Here is a 26,562-nt window from a genome sequence, read left to right on the forward strand (position 1 = left end):
CCAAAACTGAAGCCTCTAAAACTCCTTTGACCTTTCTCCCCTCAAACAAATATAGCCTGGGCTTCAGCTCTCTTCCACTATTGCTTGTCTCAGTAAATGGCCCCATTATGTACTTGGTTTTGTAAGCCAGAAACAAGGAGGTTGTCCATGACATCCATATTCCTCTTCTCACTCTATATTCAGTCACTAAATCCTGCTGATTCAGATTCCTAGATCTCTCATCAATTCTCTCCCTTCCATATCCATCACCATCGCCCTTGTCCATTCCACCATCTTTTCTCACCTGTCTTGTTTCAGCATTTTAATTCATTTTCTGTATAGCAGCCAGCATAATTGTTTTAAGAAGCAGAAAGAAATGTATTGTTGTCGAAATGCTTATTTGTGTTTTCACAAGTTAGAATGGGCTTTGTATTTTGCTTTCAGGTGTCCACTTGCGAAAGCAGCATTCCTATATTGAACAAGGCAAGAAATGTCGATACTGCGATGCTGTGTTTCATGAGCGCTATGCCCTCATCCAGCATCAGAAGTCACACAAGAACGAGAAGCGCTTTAAGTGTGACCAGTGCGATTATGCGTGCAGACAGGTAGAGACCTTCATAGTTAGAACGCTGCTGTTGATGGTTCATTGGTGTCAGGTTTCATCAGAGGGTTCTTATATACCTTGTATAGTGGCTATTTTTAAGGATAACATTTCAAACTGATTTATGAGGAATGTCACCAAAGATCCTGTTGATTTTATCTTAGTCTCCAAGTGATGTTTTATTCAGTCATGGCTTACCCACCCACACTCCATTCCCCATCTTGGGTTAGAATACTGACTTCTTTCTCAGAACTGTTGGAGAACTTAACTCCTTTGAGAAAAGGGAAGAATATAGTCGTGGGGCCCGATGGTTGGGAATGAGCTAGAGAAGCAGCCCAGCAGGAGTGAGTGTATCTGCACTGGGATTTATGGAAGGAGTTTTGTACCCCAGTAAAAGATAAGTTTATCCTCTCAACAAGCCTTGGGAGAGGAAAGCCTGTCAGCCACATGCACACAGGTGGTAGCTGGGGTAGCAGCCCTGTCTGTAACAGGCTCTGAGGCCTCTTCCTGCACCCTACTCTCTTTCAGGAGAGGCATATGATCATGCACAAGCGCACCCACACAGGGGAGAAACCTTATGCCTGCAGCCACTGCGACAAGACCTTCCGCCAGAAACAGCTCCTTGACATGCACTTCAAACGCTATCATGACCCTAACTTCGTCCCTGCGGCCTTCGTCTGTTCTAAGTGTGGGAAAACATTCACACGCCGGGTAAGAGTCAGAGATTTGCTTCTTTCATGGTTCTTAGTATTGTGTGCTTGATCATCCACTGCAAAGCAAGGCAGTTTTTCCCACAGGTTGTAAACATAGAGGTGCTCTATCCTTAGGAAAGGGCCAGTCATCCCCACCCCAAGCTGTTATGTCTGTATGCGAACCCTTCCCCTGATAGAGCCCTCCCTATCTTTAAGTAGGCCATTCCAGGATCTTCCTTTGGAGCTATGTTAGTCAGGTCTGTCTGCACCGGACAGGGAGCTAGACTGATCCTCCCCTGCTCCTCCTGCCTGCAGGCTGTTGAGCCCTTTATTCAAGTAAGGAGAACTTCCAATTCTAATCTTAAGTTTTTTAGTAATATGAAAGAATATTTGTTCCTTTTGTTAGAATACCATGGCAAGACATGCTGATAATTGTGCTGGTCCAGATGGTGTAGAAGGGGAAAATGGAGGAGAAACAAAGAAGAGTAAACGTGGAAGAAAAAGAAAGATGCGCTCTAAAAAAGAAGACTCCTCTGACAGTGGTGAGTGGCTTGTTTCTTGATTTAGTTATACATGGTTGATTTGGTGCCCAGTTTCCAAAATATTTACGTATGGATGTGCTGGGATATAAAAGTAGGCCAATCACTTTTCCTTTAAATCTCTAATCTTTCTAATTTGTATATATATTTACAACGGCAGTTTGTTTATTTCTGGCAGTTTTTTTTTCTTCATGGCGTTCCATTGCTAAATAATACCGTATATGTTACGTTCAGCTAAAGCCAAAGTAGGTTAATATTTTTACTCAGTTTACTCAGATTAGTGATATTCTGAGGCTAGCAGTTTCTTTTCTATGTTCATAGCTTTTACATTTAGGAAGCTGGTCTAGATTTGAGCAGTGAATCTAATGGACATGGAGAAGGTTGCTTAAGCATCTTGACCAACTTCTGGTTTGACTGCCTCTGTCAGCCTAGCCTTGAGAAGTGTTGATCAAATCTATGAAGGTCAGCCTTTCTCTTCCTTCCATAATCTCTCTGTTTATAATTTAAAACTTTGCTTATTTTCCTGTCATTGATGCCCTTTGGGATAATTTTGCCTTTCTAATCATGAAATCCAGGCAGCAAGTATGCTTTGAGGTATTAGACTTATGAAGAGGGAGGGAGAATAAGAATGTTGGTAATGTAGGAGTGACATTTGAAGATAACTAATTTGCACCAAAGTGTTAGGTTCTGTAAGGTGGATACTTAATGGCACCTAGTTGAGAAGGCACATCTGTGACTATAGAGTTAAGCTTTTTATGGAAAAGAGTGCAGAGAGATTTTGTTTTGTGGAATGTACATCCCCAGAAGCACCATCAGACTGGAGAGAGTATGGAGAGTATGGATGTGCCTAACATATTTCTTAGGATTCCTCGTTTTGTCTTTTATATTGCTTGTTAGTAGAAATAGTGGGGAGGGAATGAAATTTTTGAAAATTGAACATATTAAAGAATCCAGTCACTTTATTGATTTTGTTGTAAAACTTGCCCATGAAAGCACTAGGTTTTTTTATGTTTAGATCTGTAAGAAAGTCCCTTTTGTTTTTTGTTTATTTTAACAAAATCTTCAGTTTTCTATTCAGAACTTTTAATTTTCTGGGAGAATATTCATCCAATATTCATCCAAGCATAACAATAATTTATTTTTTCCTGTTCTTTTTGGTGGAAAATTTATTTTAAGCAGTGTCTTCAGTCTCTGGGTTTTATGTGCCTCCTTTAAAATGTCAGTGTGACTAATTTTTATAAAAGCACACCATTCTCTACTAAGAATCTATCTTTTTGGAACCCCTTTGTTTGGCTAAGAAAATGTGCGGACCATTGGGAGGTGCCAAGGAATGTCAGAAGGCCCCAGATACCACCAGAGATCCACAGATAACCTTGTGCTGGAGGATCCCTTTAGTTTTTCTTCGTTGCAGAGCCTCATGCTGCCACAGACTTTGTCCCATATCCTTCTTTCTCGTGGCACTGCCCTGTTCATTTCTCTGGTTCATCTCCCAACAAGACTAGCTTCACTCCCTAATTGTACTTCACCAGAACCATCTTTCAGTTGAAGAGTTCTTAATGCATTTCTACAATTCATCCTTTTGTCTTCTACACTGCTAGTTTGTAGAGCAGTTTGGTTCTGGGCCTCATACCTAATGTCTCTTTATCTCCCGCCCGGAGAGTCTGTGTTTTCCTCTCACACTGGTTACAAAGGCCAAGGAGTCATATTTGTCCCCTCCCAGAAGTTCTACCTGTTAGCCATCTAAAGAGATTGACCAGCAGAGTCTCCTGCAGTTTTCAAGGCTTTTTGTCAAAATGACTTCAAGTCGGTGAGCCTTTGTCTCTATTAACCTCCTTTGTATGCTTCCCCCACCCCCAATTCTGACTGAATTTATTTAGCTGTCTAGACGTTGGGCCAGCTTAGGCGGTAGGTGGTTTGAATAAGTTCAACAGGGAAGCATCTCGTTCTTGACACACTGCCACACATCAGTATGTTCCCCACATTTTCACTTAGGATTTCAATCACTTGACAAATCAGCCATTTTGTCCTGCAGATCAGGCATTTACTCACAGACTTCTAAATTTAAACATTTGGTTTGAGAGAAAGAGAATGTGCTTGTAACCTATGCTTCTTGGAGGATGACAGGCAGTGTACATTTTGTGCCACAATAATGGAGGAGGGGCAACAAAAGCTCTTTGGCTGCCTGCGGGGGTAGACAGCAGAATAGCCCCACACTGAGGTCAGACGTTTTATTTCCACTTGCTGTGGCTTAGCTGTGCCTTACAAATCACTCAGCTTCTCATTTTTTCTATAAAATGAAAGCAATACTTCTTATTAAATGAAGCAACGAAGCCTAAATGGAATAATGGGGAAATTTTTAAATTGCGATATACAGTGTCAGTACAGCTTTGTGTCCTAGAGTATAAGTTAACAGAGCATGATTACATGGTTATCTCAACTTTTTTGATCCTCAAATCACTGGTAAGTAGATTGGGAGCTTTAGAGATTACACAGGGAAGCTGAGGTCAAGTATGGTCGTTGTCTTAGGTTTTATGCCTAATAAGAGGTCTGGGGCTCAAAGCCATATTATCAGGCTCTTCATAAGTATTTTCTACAGTGTTTCCCTCTTCTTTTATGTGATTATAGCATTAAGGGGAAAGTAAGGGAGTTAAGAGTGACCCACTGGGTCTGGTACAGCTGGGAATTAAATTAGTCCAAAACTTAGCCTTAAAAAAAGCCATCAATAATAGCCCTAAAAGAACTCTTGCTGCTTATCCTGGTAAATAGAACTTCACAATGCATCAAGAATTTCTGTCTTACTCCCTGACAAATATATACACACCTCTTCCACCCACTCAGAGATGAGCAAGACCATATTTTCATGGGTCCATCTCAGGCTTAATGTTCCTGCCTTATCCTTGTATAGTAGGTAGAGGGAACATTTGTTTTATTTTCATTTTAAACACTATTTGTAGTTTTGTTATATAATTGGCATAAGGTGGCATTGCCTCTAAGCTTCTAACCCACATAAAATATGAATAGTAGTAGTCAAATTCATTTGCTTATTAATTCTGCCACAATGCCAGTTTACTCTGTTTATGCTGATAACAAAAATCCACCAAAAACATTTTAAAAATAAGCTTCTAATCATGAAAATACGTGACTAGATTTCATAGAGTGTGTGAGTACTCGTGTGTTATTTCTTCTTGCACCATTCTTCTCCTTGCCTCATTACCTGTTCTCCCTGATTTCCTGAACAGAAAATGCTGAGCCAGACCTGGATGACAATGAGGATGAAGAGGAGCCTGCTGTGGAAATTGAACCCGAGCCAGAGCCTCAGCCTGTGACCCCAGCCCCACCACCCGCCAAGAAGCGGAGAGGACGCCCCCCTGGCAGAACCAACCAGCCCAAACAGACCCAGCGTAAGTTACTTGTCTCAGCTCAGTAACTGGCTGGCATCCTCTCCCAGCATGTGAGGGAGCCAGGCGAGTCCTTGTTCTTTGGGGAGATGGGAACTAAGCCATGAGAACAAGATACGGTCGTGCCAGGAACAAACTTAGGAAGCGATTTTTTTAGTTTTTACTGGGGAACATCTGAGGCCTGTTAGCGTTTCAGCAAATAAAAGTCCAGCCTAGAAGACTACTTATGTTCTACAAGATGGGTGCTGTTAACGTGGGAGGGTTTTATAAAACAACCAGAGTCACAGTCCGCTGGCAGAATTGATGTGATAGTGAATGTAAAAGAGCCAAATTTTAAGGGATGGAGAGAGAAAGCAATTTATATTCTGAGATTGTCCCTTCTAAGAAATCTAGGCCTGTGGATTCTGTAGCTGGCCTTCTGATTTATTAGAGGACACAGAAGAGGTGTTCGCCCTCCACCTCACACCACATATGACAGTGGACAAGCAGTTCTGTACTAGACACAACCTTTGTGACTAGGTCTCTAGTCTACTCTCTTCTCACATGTCACTCTAGGTCTCCTGAAAGCTGGTGGGTTTTTGGTTTTGTTTTTAACAAGTGCAGGGTTTAATCTGCCTTTTTAGTGTGTTTACTGAGCCTCATGTATATATGTCTATCACAGAGGGCTGGTTCACTGTAAATCCTGGGAACTATTTCACCTACAAACATTTGAGTGAACAAACTAGTGGGAGGGCCCTGGGTGTAGGAGAGCTTCAGAATCAAAATGTCAGCTTCTGGCTATAGGTGGGTCACTTCTAAAACACATACATCACACATTCCTATGAAGAATTCTTAGTCACCTGCTGTCTACATTTTTGTCTATCTCATACTATCGTAAAAGCTAAATTTATGACATAAAGGAAAACTAAGGCTTTTAACATGTAATTTGGAAGACATATGAAGATGAATGCCAGTATTTTGTTCTTTGATGGTTTCTAGAGTATTGAGGCTTTATATATGGCCAAATTTTAGATCATTAAATCTTTTTTATTGGCTTTCTCTGTATCGGTCTTTCCTATATTGCTAACATTCATTTAGTGTCAAGTCTGAAAAGACTCTTGCAATCTTTGGGGGCTTTAATGGAGCGTTTTGTTTTGTTCGTGCTCTTTTTTGCCAGCAACAGCTATCATTCAGGTTGAAGACCAGAACACAGGTGCAATTGAGAACATTATAGTTGAAGTCAAAAAAGAGCCAGATGCAGAGCCCGTGGAGGGAGAGGAAGAGGAGGCCCAGCCAGCTGCCACGGACGCACCCAACGGAGACCTCACCCCCGAGATGATCCTCAGCATGATGGACCGGTGATGGCAGGGCCTCGTGCATCACCAGGACTGCTTTGGGCTGTGTTTAAACGGCCTGCATCTTAATTTTTCTCCCTTCTTTTTCTTTTGGCTTTGGGAAAAGCATCATTTTACACCATTTTACCAAACATACTGAGAACTAAAACTTCAAGGATGACGTTAGAAAAATGTGATTTAACTAGAACTTGCTGTTTGATGTTAGCAAATCATGGAATGTTCTGAGTCCCTGAGGGTTTACTGTGAAGTGCTGAGGACAGTGTTGGCGCCTAACTGGTTTTCGTAGATGGAAACAGACATTGAACCCTCTGTCTTGCTATGGTAAACCACTCCAGAATGGCCACCGGAGTTCTATGGTCTCCCAGAGTTCTATGGTCTTCTTCCCAGGAGAGTTTTTAATTGTAAATGCAGACTTGGGAAGGACTTAGACTTTTAAACTGGTTTTCGCTTTTGCTTTTTCCGACTCCCTTTGCTTGGAGTCGGCTGCACACCAATACTATGGCATGCTACGATCGGTTTTTGTCATGAAGGCTTTGCCTCTTTCTTGGCAGAGTTTCTGGTATGGTCAAGCCTGTAAATAACTTTTTTTACATTTTAATCTTTTCCATTAATTAAGAGGTTGAGAAGAAGTGCAGTGTAAGAAAACCCAGCATTTTAATTACTTGCAAATTAAGTTACCACAGACTCTGTAGTGTGTAAATGTTGACAAGGAATTGGATCACAATCATGTAGCAGAACAGCACCCAGACTGCTGCCCGCTAGAGACGGAACCTATATGGAAGATCGTGATTTCCAGCCCATGGAGCCAGCATTTGAACTTTGTACAATTAACTTTCAGTTATGATTTCCCATCCACATTTTCTTTGCTCTGTTTGTAGCTGAATTTTATGTTTTATAAATCCTCTGTTAAAGCAGAAGGGTGATTATGAGTGGGTCACAGCAGCCCTTAAAAGCTGGGCCAGAAAATTTCACTAGGTCAGTAATTTAAACTTTGGATCTTCAAAAAAAAATAATAATGTGAAGCAAAACCAACTAAAAAGTAATTCTTGCACATGAACTGTCACAAGTTTAAAATGTGTTTTTTAGAGCGCCTCAGTCTTGCTGATTTCAAACACTTTTTTCTTCTGTGTATTGCTTTTAAGAGAGCTATCAGTTAGCTATCAGACTCTAGGTTAATGCATTTTGTACTTAGCTGTACTGTGTGATATTTTTCATTATTTTAGGGCACCAACATGAGACCTGTAATAAAATATGTAATGGGGTTGAAAGCTGGGGAGGAGGATCTACTGCTGTACAGCTAATAAATCATAACAGATTAACAAGTGCTCCAAACACTCCGTCCCGTGTGATTCCTGCCTAATGAGGGGCCCAGAATGGTCTGCATGTGTGGCCTCAGCTTAGGTGGTACAGGCCTCCTTACCTTTCAGAGGCAAGCTGTGTGGCCACTTCCTCTCTAGCAGATAGGAGATGATCTTGGCAGATGATGGGATATTGAGTGCATCCTGCTGCAAGTTTAAACTTCCAGAATGTGTGGAGAGGTGAGTGGATGGACAGCTGCCAGACTCCATAGTACACCTTAGGGAATGGGTTTCCTGTAGCAGATGGGGTAGGCCACAGAGTTGAGTGTAGAAGGGATTGATGGGAATCTCTGTCCTTAGGATATCAGCTCAAAAAGGACTGGGTCTGTACCTTGAGTTCTGCCAAGTGCAGGAGAACAGAGAGAAGCTGGGCCCAGTCAGCTCTACAGAAGTTGATTTGAGACGGGAGATAAAAGTATAATCAGGGAAGACTCCTGGGCAGTATAGCTGCTTGTTAGCACCACAGGAAGCAGGATGGAAATGGAATCGTGTTAGGAAGTTTACACATGAGTGAAACATCATCTTGGCTGTTGCCATTTCTGGGTGAATTGCTTTGGCAAACCCATCTTAGGTAAAAGCTTCAGCCACTAATTACAGGGTTTTTAAACCCAAATTCCAACCTATCAGTTTTCAGTGAGGTAATAAAGGACAAGTATGTATGTAGCCATTGAAAAGATGTATGCAGTCTGGTCTCAAGGAAAACGTCATTTGGAGTCTCAAGACTAAACCAGGCAGTCAGCTCTTTGGACTTGATGTTAGTGGCCTGAGGCTGTCAGAGCATTTGGTCTCCTCCGAGGGGCTAGCCTCCCCCTGACAGGGGCCAGAGTAACCCCTACCAGGTTGTTTCACTAGGCACATAATTTATCAATTGTTAGATATTTATAATAGGGAATCTGTAGGACAGTGAGATGTTTATCTTCAGAGTTTTTCATTTCTCAAAGTATACATTCAAATTGAAAGTTTAAAACAATTTGTTTTGGATGGAGAGAGCAAGAAAAGTGACATTCTCGTGGGAGTTACACGTGAAAAGGGACCCCTCATTGTATAGCCCATAATACATCCTGTGTGACTTCATTAAAAATAAAACTTTCAGCAGAAGCCACTTCTCACTATTACTCCAAACCTGAGAACTGATGGGGAAGTTCCCTGGCCTGCCAGCAGTGCTCTTCCCTTCTGTTAAAGCATAGTGGGTACTGAAGTAAAGAAATAGTCTATTCCCTTTCCACACCTAACTGGTGTCACCCATCCAGTGCTGCACAGCCCAGCAAGCACCGAGGTCTCTCTTGCTTTTGATCAGAATCTGAGGGAGCCTGCACCTGGGAGGTGCCGCCTGGTTGGTCCTCAGCCTGTGCTTCCCGGAGCAGGCGGGGCTTACTCTTCATTTTGAGCTTTTAGCATTTCCTGAGCGCCCACGGGGTGTCATGCTGTCTGGAACACAGAGACAGGTTTGAACAAGCTGAAGGCCTCTTTCCCCCTCTCACTGAGTCACTTGTCACTTCTTATAGGGTTGAGTCACATGTGTTGACTTTGTCTCTGAGAGCAGTTCTGTTTGTCACTGCAGCCCTGATCACCAGCAGTTTATGGGGGTTTGTGGCTAGGCCAGTACTCTTGACATGATCTCCATGCTGATCCTGGTTTCCTTCTCCATAGCCCCCTGCCTGCCCTCACAGCACTCACTGGACATGAGCAGACGCCACCAGTATGGCTGCTGGCCCTGAGATTCTTTCCACCTGGGAAACGGCTTGAGCCCTTTGGCAGTCATTCCCTCTTGTATTTCTCGTCCTTGTCATTCTAAATGGAAAAATCCCAGGAAGGTGGTTTTTCTATGGGTCTGTTTTGGAGTCCTAAAGTTGCCATGGCAGACTCGACAAATGTGAGCATTCATTGAGTGCCAGGCAGTGTTGTGAGCACTTAATAGTTCATCCTTACGTCCATCACTTGGAGATAAGTTAATAGCTCCAGCTTACAAAATGAGAACCGGAAACCCAGAAAAGTTAAGTATCTTATTCAGTGTTAAATAGCTGGTAAGAAGTGGATCAGAACTTGAATTCGGGGGGTCTGCCTTCAGAACCTGCATTCTTGACCACTTGGTCCATAGGACGTGAGACCTATTGAGTTATTAACCTAAAAGCAATTTGTGGGTTCTATGTGGTCTTTGGAAGTCTTACATCTTAACTTAATCTTAACTCCTTTTAAATTGGGGGGGCAGCAGAGCAGGACCTCCTCTTTCCTGTTTCCCAGAACTCAGCTCCCTCTCTTTTCAGTTCTCAGCTATCACACTATGGGCCTGGTGCTTGAAGGGAGGTGGCTGCCCCTACGTTGTTAATATTCAGTTTCTACTTTTCACTTTATCCTAGTCCTTGATGGACCACAGCAAAAGGAGATGAGATCTTGTTGGGCATTGGGGGAGTGGTTGTCAGATGACTGGAGGGTACTCCCACTCTCGTAAGCCCCAAGGTGGAGGTGGGTAGCTGGAAATGAGAAAGAAACCAAGGGACTCTGCCCAGTATCTCTCACCCACATATGGTTATTTCACCTCTGCCTGGCTGGTAGATTATTGGCTAGTTTAATGGATGGAATAGGAAAGTAGAAAATGTAAAATGTCAGAAAACATACATTCACATCTAGATAAGTTTGTTCACTAAACCTAAACTGGCTAATTCATTAAGCATAATCTCAAAAAAAAGCATGAAGATTCTACTGATACATAGGGTTTTCTTCATTCAAATAAAAATAGGTGTACCAACTAACCTAGAAGCTAGCTGAAATACAAAAAATCCCAATTAGAAGAATATCCCAGTTTCAAGATACAATGATGCATTAAAATGCAGTCCATCTGTTTGAAAGTTGGCACGAGATGGAATGAAAAGACGCAATCCCCTCCTGTGAACCCTCTGGAATCTAGATCCTTGGTCTTTTATTGGACAGCATGCTTCCAGCTGCCAGGCCCCCAACCCATAACTTTCTGACCTCTCCCAGCCCTGAAGACAGTAGCTTTCCTCTCTTCTAGTGGTCCTGCATAATCACAGGAAGACCCCAGTGTACCTGGCCTTGGCTCAGGAGTCACTTCACCCGTCCTTGAAGCCCTTGCGGTTCAGGCTTTAGCCAGAGGCTGCCCCCTGAGCGTCCACGCCCACCTTCTGGCCGTGACCCAGACTGAACCTGATGTAAGCTGAAGGAAACTCTTCCGCAGAGAAGGGCGTCTGGGTCCGTCTAGTGTTTTCTTCACCCCTTTAACTTCCTGGATCCCCAACGGGGTCATGGACTCTAGGTTAGAAGCAACAGATTAGGTCTTCCACGTTAGGACGCGGCTGTTGGGAGAGAGCTGACGCTCCGTTCTTTCCGCCCCCGTATCCACCTCCTCAGCTAGGCTTTGGAGGGGACGAACAGGGGTGGGCCCGGTAAGGAATCCCCAAACGGACAGCGCCCCCTGGTGCTCGCGGCAGGGACTGCGGTGCGGGGTGGACGTAGAGGGCTAGGAACCGCAAGAGGCACGCAACATGCGTGACTCTCACTACTACATCACTCCTCCCACCCTCGCTGTTTGGCCTGACGGAGTAGCTCCTGCGAAAGGGGGCGAACGGGCAGCTGGGACTCTGCCCTCCCCCTACACCCCCTGTACCCGAGAGACATCTCCCAGCCCGCGGAGGCCCAGTCGGGGTGGAGCCGGGCCGGGGGCGGCTTGGCAGGAAGCAGCGCATACCTTCCGCTGCAGGAGGAACAGGTGGCTGGCTGCAGTGAGGGCCGGGGCCCCAGGCTTCCTGTGCGCGCCTGCCGGCTACTGTTTCTGGTTGGAGCTCTTTTGGTCACCCCGGCCTCCTGGCCCAGCCCCATGGCCCAGACCCTCGATGGCATATCTTGTGAGCTGAGAGGTAAGCGCTGGCTTTTCTGGCCTACCTGGCTGGAAGGAAGCAGTGCGGCCCCCAAGCCAGAGGCTGACCCACCACCCCCAGGGGTGCCGGGCCAGCGTTTCTTTCTGCTCCTCCAGAGGGCTTGGCTCCCCCAAGAACCACTCCACTCCTTCCTTGCTGGTCCAAGGCTGAGTCCAGGCCCCTAGCCTGGTACAGACCATGGGCCCGAATTGACCTCTGTGGGAGGACCAGAGTCATCCAGCAGGCTCCTCTTCCACAGGCGAGATCACCAGATTCTTGTGGCCCAAGGAGGCAGAGCTGTTGCTGAAAACCTGGCTACCAGAGCGGGAGGGTGCTGAGCAAGGTCATGTCCTGGTATGGCAAGGGGCAGAGCCTGGGAGGGCCACTGGGGCCCAAGTAAAAAGAGCCTCTTGTCCTGCCCAAGATGTCAGACACTCTCTCTCCCCAGGCACTGCTGCGTTGGAGAGCCTACCTGCTCCACACCTGCCTCCCCCTGAGGGTGAGTCCCAAGGCCTGGCCACCAACCCCTTGCCCTCCAGAAGCTTCCCTGATGAGGGCTGCATCTGCAGCACTGTTCCTCTTGTCCTTGTGGTCTCTGTCCTTCCAACACTACTGGCCTCCTGCCGGTCTGGCTCTGAGCTCCAGACTGCGCAAAGGACTGGGTTCCCAGGAGGGTGGGGCTCAGGCCTTGGTCTGGGCTGATCCAGGTACTCCACAGGTGGACTGCACATTCAGCTACCTGGAGGTCCAGGCCATGGCACTGCAAGAGACACCCCCTCAGGTGAGACCCTTAGTATCCCACCAGGGCCTGCAGCCTGGCCTGCATCTTCCCCTACACCTGCCGCCACACATGGAGCCCATCCCAGCTGCCTGCCCTTCCCAGGTCACCTTTGAGCTGGAGTCTCTGCCTGAACTGGTCCTGGAGTTTCCTGGAGTGGGTGCCCTGGAACAGCTGGCCCAACATGTTGCTGCGGCCATTAAGAAGGTCTTCCCTCGCTCGACCCTTGGGTGAGGCCCAACAACTGCACAGGGCTGGCAGGGAAAGAGGGCAGTGGGGGGATATTCTGGAGACACAAGTGGGCTGCTTCACATCTCAGGGGCTAGAAGTCCCTTATCCACTTCTCTTTTATCTCCCTCCCCAGGAAGCTATTCAGGAGGCCCACACCCCCCTCCATGCTGGCTCGTCTGGAGAGAAGCAGCCCCTCAGAGGCCACTTCACCCAGTAGCCCTTGTGGTGGGAGCCAGCAGGGCCACATGGGGCTGAGCCCACCCTCCCCCCCCCCTGGTTCAACAGAGCCATTCAGAGGCACAGCCACCCAGCAGGTCGATTTTCCCTCATCTCTGCTGACCTTTTGTCTCTCCTCCCCACCACCATCTCATCATACCCCTGGCACCTCCCCAGGTGGCTTCTTGGAGACATACGAGGCTCTGTGTGACTACAATGGCTTCCCTTTCCGAGAGGAGATTCAGTGGGTGAGGGTAGGGTCCTCTGGGGGGGGGGGTTGGAGACATCTGGTCCCCATGTGTATTGAGTCCCTCCCTGCCCTTTGTGGCCCCAAGCTAGTTGGAGACACTTTCTTCTTGCCTAGGATGTGGACACCATCTACCATCGTCAGGGCTGCCGCCATTTCAGCCTAGGAGACTTCAGCCATCTGGGTAGTCGGTGTGTGGCCTTCCAGGACTAGGAAGTGGGGAAGATTCCATGACCCACATTCCTGGGCCTCAGCTTCTTGATGGAAGCTGGGCCTGGGATCTGGCTGGAGGACCCTGAGCTCTGCCCTTGCCTCTTTTCCCATCCAGGGACCTGGCCTTGAGTGTGGCTGCCCTGTCCTACAACCTGTGGTTTCGGTGCCTCTCCTGTGTGGACATGAAGTTGGTGAGAGTCGAGGGGCAGGGAGGGGCCTGGGGTGTGGGGACAAGGGTATAGCCCACTGAGCCCCCACTTTGGTCCTCAGAGCCTTGAGGTCTTAGAACAGATTCTGCACATGATGAGTCAATCTTCCCACCTGGAAGAGCTGGTGCTGGAGACCTGTGGTCTGAAGGGGTAAGGGGGACTGGGAGGGCTTGAGGAGGGGACTCCAGGGGAGTGGGATTGGGAGGCTAGTGGTCTGGGAGGAGTTGGGAATCCAGGGTCAGAGTCTCATGCCTGGGATCTGGTCCCCAGAGACTTTGTCCGGCGACTGGCCCAGGCACTGGCAGGGCACTCGAGCTCTGGGCTACGGGAGCTCAGCCTGGCAGGGAACCTGCTGGATGACCGAGGTATGACTGAGCCTAGGGAAGCCCTGGGGGCCAGTGCTGGAGGAGGTGAGACCCACATGGTTGCCTCCATCCACTAGGCATGGCTGCGCTCAGCAGACACCTAGAGCATCGTCCTGGAGCCCTGAGGAAACTCAGCCTAGCGCAGACAGGGTTGACACAGCGAGGTAGGCAGAGCCAAGGATGGGGGAGCGGCAGGAAGGGGGATCTACCTGATTGCTGAGCCACCCCCTCCTCCACCGCCAGGGATGAGGGCTCTGGGCCGGGCGCTGGTTTCCAATGTGGCCTTTGACTCTGCCCTGACCTACCTGGACCTTTCCGGGAACCCTGGGGCACTGGGGGCCTCGGAGGACAATGGGGTGAGTGGCTGTGTTTAGGGGCAGTGATTGGGAGCGCCGCAGACAGTGGAGTGTCAGGAAGCTCTTTAGTGAGGCATCCCTAACTCCTTCCCTTCCTTCCACCAGGGCCTCTATAGTTTCCTGAGCCGTCCTAATGTTTTGACATTCCTGAATCTCGCAGGCACCGACACCGCCCTGGACACTGTGAGGGGGTGGTCAGTGGGGGGATGATCGATAGGGCTGGTGGCTTGGCCTGAAGCCAGAGGATAGACTGGAGGGCAAGGCGGGCGGGAAGGGCTCAGTCTTCTGGCCGGTGCAGCCCACACCCTCCTTCCGCAGCTCTTCTCCGCGCTGTCCCGCGGCTGCTGCGCCAGCCTCACCCACCTCGACGCTTCGAGGAACGTCTTCTCCCGCACGTAAGCGGGACGGAGCGGGGCGGGTCCAGGGGAGCCTGCCGGGAGCTGCTTCCCTTCGCCCGGAAGCCCACTCCTCGGATCCTCCACCCCAGGAAGTCCCGGGCTGCACCCGCCGCGCTGCAACTCTTCCTCAGCCGCGCAGGAACGCTTCGGCACCTGGGACTGGCGGGCTGCAAGCTTCCCCCGGACGCGCTCAGGTCAGTGTCGCTGCCCACAGCTACGCCCCCCGCCTGTACAGATACCGCCCAGGCCAGGCCTCCAGCACCTCACCCCGCTCCTATTACACCCACAATCTCCCTAGCATCGTAGCCCTTCCTTCTTGGTATTCGTTCGCGCCCTGGTGCCCCCTTTCCCAGCTCTCGCTACCCCTTGTGGCGTCCCCTCCCAGGGCGCTTTTGGAAGGTCTCGCGCTCAACACGCACATGGGCGACCTGCACCTGGACCTCAGCGCTTGTGAGGTGAGCGCCAGGCCCCCGACGTGAGCAGCCACACACTAGGGGGTGGGGCTGCGAGGAGGGAGCGCAGGTCCATTGGCCCCCTGATCCTCCCCATCTGTGGCCTATTGGCCTCAGCACAACCCCACCTTCCACCTTAAGCTGCGCTCAGCGGGTGCCCAGGTGATACAGGACTTCGTGTGCGATGCTGGTGCAGTGAGTTCCCTGGATCTGTCAGATAATGGTGAGGCCACCCTGAAACTCGTCCTCCCACCATCCACCCAATTCCCACACTGCCCCCTTCGCCGCAGCTTCACCTGTGCATGACCCCAACCACCCTCAGGTTTCGGCTCAGACATGGTGACTCTGGTACTGGCCATCGGGAGGAGTCGGTCCCTGCAACATGTGGCGCTTGGAAGGAACTTCAACGTCCGGTGCAAGTGAGCCCCCATCTCACTCCCGGGCCTCCCAGACAGCACCCAAGCATCTGAGTCATTCCTTCACCTTGGCCTCTGCCCACAGGGAGACCCTGGATGACGTCCTGCACCGGATTGTCCAGCTCATGCAGGATGACGACTGTGTGAGTTCACGGGACCATGCGGGATCTTCAGTCAATGCACACCCTGTGACTGACCCCTCTGCCTCCTGCTCCCTCAAACCCTGTGCCCTCCTTGCTGACTCCTGAATCCAACCACATAGGGCTTTCTCTTAACCCCAGCCCCTGCAGTCTCTGTCTGTAGCTGAGTCGAGGCTGAAGCTGGGTGCCAGCGTACTGCTGCGGGCCCTGGCCACCAATCCTAACCTGACAGCGCTGGATATCAGCGGCAACGCCATGGGAGACGCGGGTGCCAAGATGCTGGCCAAGGCGCTTCGGGTTAACACCAGGCTACGGTGGGCGGGGTCAGAGGGGTGGGACCAATGCGGAGGAGGGCGTGGCACAGGGTGTTACTGGACTAAGGGGCGGGGCTGAATGAGGGCAAGGCCCGGGTTGGGTGGGGCCTTGCTGAACTCTGACCCCAACTGAAGCCCCACCCGGCCCAGGTCCGTGGTCTGGGATCGAAACCACACGTCCGCTCTGGGCCTGTTAGACGTGGCGCAGGCCCTGGAGCAGAACCGAAGCCTGAAGGCCATGCCCCTGCCACTGACCGACGTGGCCCAGGCGCAGCGCAGCCGCCCAGAACTGACAGCACGTGCAGTGCACCAGGTGGGGTTCCTTCTCCGCTGTTCTTCTCTGTGCCATTGCCCCGCGACCCCACTATTAACATCCCTTGTCCTCAGATCCAAGCCTGTCTCTTGAGGAACAACCGCACAGACCACACCTCTTCTGCCCTCACCTCCTGCCAGCAGCCACTAGGTCTGGTATCTAAGGTCTCTGAGCAGGTCAGTGTCCCCTCCCTTAAGCTTGAATATACACAGAAGAGAGGGGGATGGGGAAAGCTGTGGCACCTGAGAGCTTCCATGAGCCTGAAGGTCAGGCTTTCCCGAGGCCAAGGTGCCTAAATCCTGCTGTCCCAGACAATCCCCTCTTCTTGGTCTGGAGAGGAGACAACCACTTTTGAAATAGCTCCCCCAAATAACACCCCTGGCTACCTTTTTAAAGCATTTAAATAGGCTTTGCTGTTAGAGATGAGAGGTATTTAAAAATCTCCCCTCAATCCCCGCCTATTGTAGCCCCATCTATGACTTCCCATTCAGGGGTTCCCTCCACTCTCTACTGACCTCTGTTGTGGCTGCTCTAGTGACCCTTTTTCTGGCTTCATCTCCCTCCACTTCCTTGCCTTTGAAATATTCCCCCCTCTCCATTCCCAAATCCCACATCTCTCCCAAGCTTGAGCCCAGCCATCTTGACCCAGACATCCTGCAGGGTGTTCACATTCTATACATCTTCAAGTGATCTCATCATCTCCCACAAACTCTTCTCTTTACCTTGGAGTCCAATTTCACTAGTCCTCACACCCATCAAGCGCTCTGGACAGAGATTTGGATCAGGTCTCTCCTGGCCACATTGGAGCCTACACAGACCTCCTCGATCCTGTTCCTCATCCCCACCCTAACTCTCCCTTGCTCCCCCTGGTCCTTCCTCCATGGTGTCTCACTCCCGTCCCCCCACCCCTCAGTCAATCCTCTAGGTGGATGGTGAACAAATTGAGCTTCTAAAACACAGACATAAATAACTGCTCCTTTCCTTCCTGTTCTATAAACTTAAGAAGTCTATATAAAGTCCCTACAATGAACCAAAGGAGACACCGCTCTCCTTTCTTAAACAGATAGGTTTCAGGAACCTATATCCTGTTGGAGACTCTGGGAAGAAGGCAGTCAGGGTTTGGGGAACTGGGATGGGACCAGGCTGGGACTGATTCCTGATGCCCCTCAGGAAGTGAACGAACTGTGTCAGTCGGTGCAGGAGCATGTGGAGCTGCTGGGCTGTGGGGCTGGACCCCAAGGTGAAGCTGCTGTGCACCAGGCTGAGGATGCCATCCAAAATGCCAACTTCTCTCTCAGTGTGAGCACCCTTCCCCCCTGGCTATGAGGACCTTTCCTCTTAGTCAGGTGTCACTTTGCAACTCCTTTTCCTCCTTGGCCTCCAGATTCTTCCCATTCTACATGAGGCGGGAAGCTCCCCAAGCCATCAATGGCAACTGCGGCAGAAGCTGGAGGGCCTCCTGGGGCAGGTGGGTGAGGTCTGCCGCCAGGATGTTAAGGTGAGATGGAACCCCTGCCTCAGTCCTACTTCCACGTGTAGGTTTAACTCCCATCCCATAGGTCTGCCTGTGATATCCCCTGAGTCAATATTCTGTGGGGGCTAGAGCCTCGAGCCAATCTGTCTGGGTCTTAGCCACACCTTCACCACTCTGACCTTTGCCCAGGACTTCACTCAGGCCACACTGGACACAACAAGGAGCCTCTGCCCACAGATGCTGCAGGGACCCAGATGGAGGGAAGAGCTAGAGGGTGTCCTGGTGGGCTCAAGGGGTCTCCCAGAGCTGTTCTCAGAACACCTGTTACAGGATGCTTTCACTAGGCTCAGGTATGCTGGATGGGGCTGGGCTGAGCTAGGCAGAGACAGCACACTAACCCTTGCCATCTCTTGCCCTCAGGGATATGCGGCTGTCAGTCACAAGGTCCTTGGCAGAGAGCATTGTGGCTCAAGCTCTGACGGGTCTGAGTGCTGCTCGGGATCGGCTGGTAAGGGGAAACTGCATTTGTCCACACACACACATACACACACACTGACCTGGTCATTGCCTTGCAGGGGTTCTGTAATGTCTTCTGGGGGTCATAAATCCCAGGGATATTTCAGGGTTTCCATAGTACTGATGGGACTATGACCCCTACTTGTCCATCTTCGGGGCGCCTGGTATTGCAGGTGGAGAGTCTGGCTCAGCAGGCAACAGTGGTAATGCCCCCTGCCATACCAGCACTGGGTGGAGGCCAGCCCAGCCCTTTTGGACCCGGGGAATTGGAAAGCCTTTTCTTCCCTGAAGAGAAGACAGAAAAGGAAGAGGATAAAGGAGAGCAAAAGGTAGGTGGTTCAAGAACTCTGGGCCTTGAACCCTAGATCTTCTCATCTTGTTCTGGAGTGTGGAAGTGGAGGAGGCAGCTCCCCTTCCCCAGGCTGAGTTCATGCCCTCCCTACCAGGATGACATTCCTCCACAGAAATGGCCTAAATCCAACCACTGTCTTCACCTGGTCCCCTCCACTCACAGTAAGTCAGGGCCTGGGGGGAAGGGAGTTACTGAGTTGGGCTAAAGCTCTGTTAGACCTGGACACCTAGCCACCATTGATTCAGCCCTGTTGTTCTCGGAACTCCCTGACCCTTGCCTGAACCAAGCCAAGACCCCCATGTAAACTGCAAGGTTGGGGTCTGCTGTGGCCAGCCGGCACAGAGCGGTACCTGAGCACGCCAGGGCCCCGACACTGTTTCCACTCGCCCGGCCCCCCTTTCCCTACCCACAGGACGCGCATGCTTGGCGGCGGTGCTGATGCGCGCTGCTCGGGGCCGCGCTCAGCACCACGGACAGCGGCTGCGGGGGAGGGGCGGGGGGGCGGGCGGTGCAGCCGGGGCCCCTCCCCGCGCTCTGGGCGGGTCCCCCCGCTGCCTGAACACCGCCACTGCCACCTCCTTGGGCTCCGCGCTTGGTGCTCTTCTGGTGCTCTCTCCTCAGGTGCTGCTGAGGAACCAGAGCCCGAGCTGGCGGCTCCTGGGGAGGATGCGGAGCCGCAGGCGGGCCCATCAGCACGCGGCTCTCCGAGCCCCGCTGCTCCTGGGTCCCCGGCAGGCCCGCTGCCTCGCATGGACCTGCCACCCACCGGACAGCCCCTGCGCCATCCGACCCGGGCCCGGCCACGGCCACGGCGCCAGCACCACCACCGCCCACCGCCTGGGGGTCCCCAGGTGAGCGCCCTCCCCCCCACTCCTGAGCTTGTGGAATTGGGAGTCGCAGGTGGCCCACTTGCTCTGCACTGGTGACGGTGGGCAAGGAGGTGGGTTGTGGGGGCCCAAGACCACCTGGTCATGTGGCCTCGTCGTGGCTTCTTCCTGGCCACCCCCACCTGAGGCCATACCCATGCAGGGTCATGGGTGTATGGGCTACTTTGGGGGTGCACTTGGTGTGAGACTGCCTCAGGTTGGCCTGCTGCATGGGTGGATGTGTGAGAGAGGGTGGCTGTCTTATCCTCCATCCTCTAGGGTTGCTGAAAGATACTAGGCTCTCATACTGCAGGGACAATCCTGTGTCTACTGCACATCCTGCTGGTGTATTGTATGCGCGGGGAGATGTATGTGTGGACCAGGTACTGTTAGGGGCAGTGGACACAGGGCAGAAGGAGAGGAGGAGCCGGCTTGAGGCCCCCCAGAGGGTCTGACGCAGCAGCCGGTACTGCTAAACAGCAGCAGGCCGTGTGGGGTGGGGGTGGGGGATACTGCAGGGAACTGTTTGGAGCAGATGGGGTGGCAGGTGAGAACGTGTGACCCAGGGGGACTGTGTGTTTTAGACTGCTGGTGACCGGGTTGTTCAAGATGTGTAGGATATACTCCATTGGACAAGAATGGGTGTGGGCTGGATATGCATTCAGGGCCAACTACAGGCGAGGGTGTATGTGAAATCAGCGTCTTTGCCCATCAGCTAGACAGAGGAAGTGCTTGTGTGTTAGCAGCTCACTAGGGTCACATAAGCTCCCAGGTCCTTGAGTTACCTAGGGCAGGCTGTTGGAAAAGGGAGGTGGGAGCACTCAGCCCTGACCCGACTGTGTGGTGTCCCCTAGGTGCCCCCAGCCCTACCGCAGGAAGGGAATGGGCTCAGTGCCCGTGTGGACGAGGGCGTGGAAGAATTCTTCTCCAAAAGGCTAATCCAGCAAGATCACCTGTGAGTGAGGGGCAATTGCAGGGGGTAGGAGAGGGTAAGCTGCTCCATGGGCTTTCCTATTTACTTCTGGCTGTTCCCACAGCTGGGCCCCTGAGGAGGACCCGGCCACTGAGGGGGGTACCACCCCTGTCCCCCGTACGCTGCGAAAGAAGCTGGGTACCCTCTTTGCCTTCAAGAAGCCTCGTTCAACACGGGGGCCACGGCCTGACCTAGAGACCAGCCCTGGGGCAGCGCCCCGCACTCGAAAAACCACACTTGGGGACCTGCTGCGGCCACCAGCACGTCCTGGCCGAGGTGAAGAGCCTGGTGGAGCTGACGGAGGCACCAGCAGCCCTGACCCTGCTCGCAGGGGTCGGCCTCGCTACACTAGGGAAAGCAAGGCCTACTCAATGATACTGCTACCTGCCGAGGAGGAAGAGGCAACATTGGGTACCAGACCTGACAAGGTGAGGCCTGGTGACAAGGGGTGAGGGCTCTGCTGGAACCGAGGGCAGCAGACTCTCTTCCCACTCGGCTATCTCTGTCCCCAGAGGCGGCCCCTGGAGCGGGGAGACACAGAGCTGGCCCCGTCCTTTGAACAACGGGTACAAGTGATGCTGCAGAGAATCGGTGTGAGCAGAGGCAGCGGGAGTGCTGAAGGCAAGAGGAAGCAAGTGAGTTGAGAGGGACACAAGCGCAAAGTGAGGGGGCAGGTGATGTGGCAGTCTGTGGGTGACATATGTGACCAGGAGATTCATGACACACAGGTCAGTTCCATTCCTTCCGCCTCAAAAGAGTCATCAGCTTCAACCATTCTCTCCTCTTGGCTTCTGCCCTGGCCACTGTCCTTTCCTCCTTGGAGATGGGATGGTCCTTTCTCTGCAGATCTAACAGAAATCTGACTTGTCATCTGCATTTGAAACAGCAAGTCCTCCTGGGGCTTTCTCTCAAGCCCCTGTGGGGTCTTAGCCCTGGTCACTTTCATCTCACTGCTTTCCACCCCTAGTTGCATCTCAGAGCCTCCATACATGTCCTGTCTGGGGCACCTCTTTGTTCCACTTCCTGCTCCTCAACAACCATGTGTTAAACCAAGTTCCTCTTCATCAATCTCTGCATTTCCCTATGGGCCTTCCTTGACTCTCTTCTATGGTCATCCTACTAATGCCACTGTAATCACAGTCCGTAATAAGAACCACAGCCCTATGAACTATCCATTTTATAATCTTTCAGGAAAATAAGGAACACATATGATGTGAGCCTCAGCATGAATTTAGAAACGTGTAGAAAGTGAATCAGAGTTTAAGAAATCACATTGTGTGTCTGTGCATGCATATGCATGTTTCTGTGTTAACTGTCCACCATCCCAGACTTTGAACTCTAAGGCCAGGACTGAGTTTGCCATATTCTTGCCTAGCCCACAGTGGGCATTTAGTGGTACTTATAAGAACAAGAATGAACAAAAGGACAAAGCAGGGTGAGGTCAGTGCAAGACTGAGCTTGACTTCCCTGTTTCTTACAGAGCAAAGATGGAGAAATCAAGAAGGCTGGCTCAGATGGTAAGTGGGATCTTGGGCTAGGGCAGTACATTTTCAGGGAGGGAAATATTCTTAGTGATAGACCCCAAAGTATACTTGCTCTCCTGGGGAGGAGGGGAAGAGGCCAGGCTTTTCTTCCCCTCACCCCCAAGGTCTGGTGCCTGAGACCCCAGCCCCGCCTTGCAGGTGACATTATGGACAGTTCCTCGGAGGCCCCTCCCATCTCGATCAAGTCCCGTACCCACTCTGTGTCTGCTGGTGAGTGAAGGCCACTGTGCATGTGGGGGAACATGAAGGGATAGGCAGGAGGCGGGCAGACCAATGGTTAGGCTCAGCTCCAATGCCTGGCCCATGTCTTGGCTGATACCATTTTCCTTACAGACCCCTCATGTAGACCTGGGCCAGGGGGCCAAGGGCCTGAGTCTGCCACCTGGAAGACACTGGGGCAGCAGCTGAATGCAGAGCTTAGGAGCCGTGGTTGGGGCCAACAGGATTGTCCAGGCCCCCCTTCTTGTCCAAGCCCCCGAAAAGCCAGTCCTTCCCGAGACAGCCTGGGTCTTCCAGAAGATCCTTACTTGGGCCCCAGGAATGAGGGTAAGCAGGCATTGTCGCCCTTACCCCAGTACTGGGCTAGGGACCAGAGGAATTCCTGTTGGGAACTCAGCTTCAATGGGCACATTGAAGGTGGGAGGCAAGGGCTGGAGTGGGGGCAGCTGGTGGGACCATACCCTAATAACCTGGCCTCCCCTAGATGGCCAGCTGAGGCCGAGGCCTCTCTCAGCAGGGCGACGAGCAGTGTCTGTGCATGAGGACCAGCTACAGGCCCCCATTGGTGAGGGGAAGACACCTCCATGTGTGCTTGAGTGCAGATGGGAGTGGGTGGGCTCTAGGGTTCCCTTCATGGCTCTGGTCCTTGGAGACCACTGGTGGCATGAGGGGTTGAGAAATCAGAGAGCCAGAAGGCCAAGAGTGGTTCCTATCTGACAAGTGGTTCCTATCCCTGGCTCCACCTCCAGAAGAGCAACCTCTGAGAGGATGTGTGTGGGGGGAGGCTCTGAAAGCAACAGTGTGTGCGTGTGTCTATGTGCGCATGTGCACACTGGAGGTTGTGGGGGAGGGCTGGGGACAGGCGGCAAGCCTTTAGCAACCCACCCCACACCTTTCTATGTCCATCAGAACGGCCCCTGAGGCTGCAGCGCTCCCCTGTCCTCAAGCGCAGGCCAAAGCTTGAGGTACCCCCGTCTCCAAGCCTAGGTAAAAGGGGGCTGGGCCAGTTGGGAGGGTAGCAGGACTGCTCGGTCCAGTTCTGACTTTCCTTTCTCCCCTCTTCCTTTGCAGGATCTGGCCTTGGAGCCGAGCCTCTGCCCCCACAGCCTACAGAGCCCTCCAGCCCTGAGCAGAGTCCACCTTCCCCAGCCACAGACCAAAGAGGCGGCGGCCCCAACCCCTGACCTTCTCCTTTCCTGCCGCATGAGATTATTTTATTAAAAAACTTGAAGTAGACTGTGAAGCACCATTTGTCCGGCCACAGGCATGGACCTGTGTATGCACACATCCTCCCACGTGGTCACATGACCCCTCACACCTGGGTTTGCTCAGATTCCGGCTGTGGCTCCATCAGAAAGTGCAAGGCCCAGGCCAGGAGCTGGGGAGGGAGCCTGCGAAGAGAACCATAGCTGTCGGTCAAAGAAGACTGGGGTCAGTGGCTAAAAGAATGGGGACAGCCCCAGGCACTCACCTGGCGGACTGGACCTGGGCACAGAGGGACGTGCAGGGTGGCTCATACTCATATTGGAAGGTAGAACCATCACGATGCCTCTTTGGGGGATCCTGAAAAGGATGTGGTATCTGAAGAGGGGCCAAAAAGGACTCCAACCCCATCCAAGGCTACCCCAGCCCCAATCCCAGCTTTACCCAAGACCCACCCCATTCTACCCTCCAGTTGTAGGGGTGCTGTACTCACCCAGATAGGACTGGACTCCAGGACTCCCTCAGTGGTTCTTATCCTTGGAGAATGCTGCCAGTTCTTGGGGGGCAACCCTAGTTCCTTGAACTCCAGGCTAAATTTCTGAGGACTGGTCACATGGGCCTGGTGTGGACTGGGGATGTGACCAAGAGGTGATAGACTTGGGGTGCAGCTCAGAAGTGGAGAGATGGGTACATGGCTGGGGTGTACCAAACTAGGGGGTAAGGGTCCAGGGGTTGAGTAGATGGCCGGTAGGGGCTGGGAGCCGCCCTTCTGCACTGGGTCTGAAGCAGCCAAGGACAAGGCAGGCAGAAGGCTGACACTGGCGCCACTTTCTTCTGATGACATGTGGCTGGGTAAGACAGGGGTTCCTGGGGAGGAGGGGACTCACTGTGGGCACAGCCTTCTAAGCTCAGACTAGCCGAGTGACCTGTGAGCTTAGGCAGGCCTGCAGGGACTGTGTTCCTCCCCCACCTGGCCGTGTACCCTTTCATAGCATCCTGCATAACCCAGGCACCCAACAGACAGCGGTGCATGTTTGTGGCCTCAGCACCACCTTACCTGAGGAACTGAGTGAGGAAGGAGATAACAGGGTCAGCGATAGTTCCTGAAGAGCTGGGTCTGGTGGGGGCAATTCAGAGCCTAGAGGTCAGGAAAGGCTTATCAGGTCTGTGGGCACCAGGCCGCCAGATACTCTCCTCTGAATCTCTCCAGTCCTCCTTACCCTGTGTCCTCTGCCCTGGGCCCAAAGAGTTCAGAATTCGCTGGTCATTCTCAGAGATGTGCAACCATAGGCTGGGGACAGTGTACACAGCTTCTCTCTGTGGAAGTGAACTATCAACCTGGCCTTTGCCCAACTCCTTACCCTGACATTTCCCAAGGGAAACCCCATACTGACCATGGCCCTGAGGCGTGAGGTGGCCCAGCGGGTGAGTGAGGGTGCTGTACAAGGGCCTGACAGCATGAGACAGCTCTCGGCCAGACGCACTAGTGCCCCCTGATGCTCCTGTTCCTCTTGCACTTCATCCAGAAGTTGGGACAGTGAAAGGCCTGGGAGCAGGGGAAGGGCTGAAGCTCAAAGAGGAGTAAGGGTAGGGTAGGTGGGCAGGAGGAATTATTAAGGAAGCAGGAGGTGAAGGCTGGAGAGTCACTCTACAGGGAGTTACGGTCACACTGGTCAATCCCTACAAGTACCTGCATTGGAGGAAGTGGACTCTGAAAGATGCTCCCTACAGAAACAGAGGAAACAGGCCTGAGAAACAATCCTGAGGCCTGTCAACACATTTTGCCATCCTCTGACCAAGCCACACCTGGCCCCTTAGCCCAACTCCAGACTCACTCCAGGCAATCATTGAGCTTTTTCTGCACATCCGGGTCCTGGTTGCTAAGAAAAAGAAGGTGATAAGCAGTTAATATTACTAGGAGCCCAAGCCTTTCCAAAAGGCCTATACCCACGCCAGCCAGGCTTCGGTGGGGAGAACAGTTGGAGGGTGGAGACATTACTTACCAACTGGTCACCCAATCCCGGGGCTGCTCCGCGGGTAGCAGGCTGAAACGGTTCACCTGGAGGTAGAACTCTGCAGGCTGGAGGGATGAGTTCAGGGACGGGTCTCAGGAGCTGACTCGAAGAGTTGGGCCCAGTAACGCGCCCAAGACAACCCCACCACTCACCGGGCCGCCCTCGGCGACTTGGATTCGGACCCCACAGTCCCGTAGCAGCAGCAGCCGACCTTCCGCCCCTCGGAAGCCGAACTCTTTCTCTTCCCTGCGATGAGTGCGAACCTCACTACTTAAGAGCGAGAGAAAATAGCCCCTCTTGCCTGGGGCCCGCCCACCTCGCGCTCCCCGCTCGACTCAAATCCCCCAGGGCGCTGCTGCGCCTTTCTCACCAGTCCGAGGCGTTCAGGGCCTCTTGTGTCACCAGGCATCGGACACTGTGAGCCCCGTCGGAAACAAGCAGTGCAGCCCCGACATCAGAAGTGTCAGGGACGCGGGACGGACCCGGGACCTCAGCATCCTGCAGTACCTGACGGCGGCGACAGGCGTCAATCCCACCGCCCGCGGGCTCCGCTCCGGATCCCAGACCCTGAGAGGGGTGAGGGGCTCACCTGGAGCAGTTGCCCCGCCCGCGGACTTGAGAGTGTCTCTGATCCCAGGATCAGCTCTCGAATCCAGGGCCGCAGGACCAGGCTCCTCAAGCCCGCCATTCCCGTACCTGCACTTAGCCCAGCACCGCTCGTCTGGGTTTTCCGCGGGCGCCGAGGCCCCGCCTTTCGTCGGAAGAGGAAATGCACTGTTGCTGGGCGGGACCAGAGATCGAGGCCCCGCCCATGTACAAGCCCTAGCGTGCGCACGAGCACGTCTTCAGGAACGTGCGTGCAGATTCCCGTTGAGTCGACTGAATGCTGGCTTGCTTTTTCTTATCTCTCCGAGCAGCTGTCCGGCTTTTGGGCCGTTCGTCAAGACTCCGGTGGAAGGAAGGGGCCAAGGTCTGGCTC

The 26,562-nt window shown here is 52.0% G+C and overlaps 3 protein-coding genes across 12 annotated transcripts in view; 2 read left to right on the forward strand and 1 right to left on the reverse strand.

Moving 5' to 3' along the window:
* The window catches only part of CTCF (CCCTC-binding factor), a 41,267-nt gene extending 33,392 nt beyond the window's left edge, over positions 1 to 7,875 (forward strand). For 3 of the 5 annotated variants that reach the window (XM_039851974.1, XM_039851973.1, XM_039851972.1), the window contains 5 exons: positions 424 to 584; positions 1,109 to 1,291; positions 1,679 to 1,814; positions 5,051 to 5,212; positions 6,366 to 7,875. In XM_039851974.1, the coding sequence (XP_039707908.1) occupies positions 424 to 584; positions 1,109 to 1,291; positions 1,679 to 1,814; positions 5,051 to 5,212; positions 6,366 to 6,550 (827 nt within the window). In that variant the 3' untranslated portion in view covers positions 6,551 to 7,875. The remainder of the gene's footprint in view (positions 1 to 423; positions 585 to 1,108; positions 1,292 to 1,678; positions 1,815 to 5,050; positions 5,213 to 6,365) is intronic. The other 2 variants (XM_039851975.1, XM_039851977.1) reach the window with 1 other exon arrangement.
* A 139-nt stretch (positions 7,876 to 8,014) lies between these two features.
* Positions 8,015 to 23,601, forward strand: CARMIL2 (capping protein regulator and myosin 1 linker 2). 4 transcript variants are annotated; one of them, XM_039851970.1, is made up of 39 exons: positions 8,015 to 11,773; positions 12,033 to 12,127; positions 12,222 to 12,272; positions 12,492 to 12,554; positions 12,657 to 12,781; positions 12,916 to 13,007; positions 13,176 to 13,246; positions 13,363 to 13,436; positions 13,574 to 13,649; positions 13,729 to 13,817; positions 13,938 to 14,032; positions 14,110 to 14,196; positions 14,276 to 14,388; positions 14,494 to 14,571; positions 14,707 to 14,783; positions 14,876 to 14,980; positions 15,172 to 15,241; positions 15,380 to 15,461; positions 15,561 to 15,657; positions 15,740 to 15,797; positions 15,936 to 16,108; positions 16,259 to 16,421; positions 16,496 to 16,597; positions 17,592 to 17,720; positions 17,806 to 17,919; positions 18,085 to 18,245; positions 18,316 to 18,403; positions 18,585 to 18,740; positions 18,858 to 18,924; positions 19,385 to 19,614; positions 20,484 to 20,584; positions 20,667 to 21,030; positions 21,115 to 21,237; positions 22,083 to 22,119; positions 22,285 to 22,356; positions 22,480 to 22,692; positions 22,850 to 22,930; positions 23,275 to 23,352; positions 23,437 to 23,601. In XM_039851970.1, exons 1-39 carry the CDS (start codon positions 11,734 to 11,736, stop codon positions 23,547 to 23,549), a joined length of 4,203 nt encoding a protein of 1,400 aa, XP_039707904.1. In that variant the 5' UTR covers positions 8,015 to 11,733; the 3' UTR covers positions 23,550 to 23,601. The 4 variants fall into 4 exon arrangements, with proteins under 4 accessions (XP_039707904.1, XP_039707901.1, XP_039707902.1 ...); XM_039851967.1 differs by having other exon boundaries at positions 15,356 to 15,461; positions 22,083 to 22,356; XM_039851968.1 differs by having other exon boundaries at positions 15,356 to 15,461; positions 17,613 to 17,720; positions 22,083 to 22,356.
* On the reverse strand, positions 23,563 to 26,413 carry ACD (ACD shelterin complex subunit and telomerase recruitment factor). 3 transcript variants are annotated; one of them, XM_039851999.1, is made up of 12 exons: positions 26,173 to 26,413; positions 25,954 to 26,090; positions 25,736 to 25,829; positions 25,572 to 25,648; positions 25,404 to 25,448; positions 25,259 to 25,293; positions 24,963 to 25,114; positions 24,789 to 24,885; positions 24,626 to 24,706; positions 24,062 to 24,435; positions 23,837 to 23,928; positions 23,563 to 23,756 (listed from the first exon to the last, which is right to left on the reverse strand). In XM_039851999.1, exons 1-12 carry the CDS (start codon positions 26,269 to 26,271, stop codon positions 23,678 to 23,680), a joined length of 1,362 nt encoding a protein of 453 aa, XP_039707933.1. In that variant the 5' UTR covers positions 26,272 to 26,413; the 3' UTR covers positions 23,563 to 23,677. The 3 variants fall into 3 exon arrangements, with proteins under 3 accessions (XP_039707933.1, XP_039707932.1, XP_039707931.1); XM_039851998.1 differs by having other exon boundaries at positions 24,963 to 25,132; positions 26,173 to 26,336; XM_039851997.1 differs by having other exon boundaries at positions 24,963 to 25,138; positions 26,173 to 26,336.
* Positions 26,414 to 26,562: the final 149 nt, after the last annotated feature.

Source organism: Pteropus medius, unplaced genomic scaffold (assembly GCF_902729225.1).
Source record: "Pteropus medius unplaced genomic scaffold, Ma_sr-lr_union100, whole genome shotgun sequence".
Lineage (NCBI taxonomy): Eukaryota > Metazoa > Chordata > Mammalia > Chiroptera > Pteropodidae > Pteropus > Pteropus medius.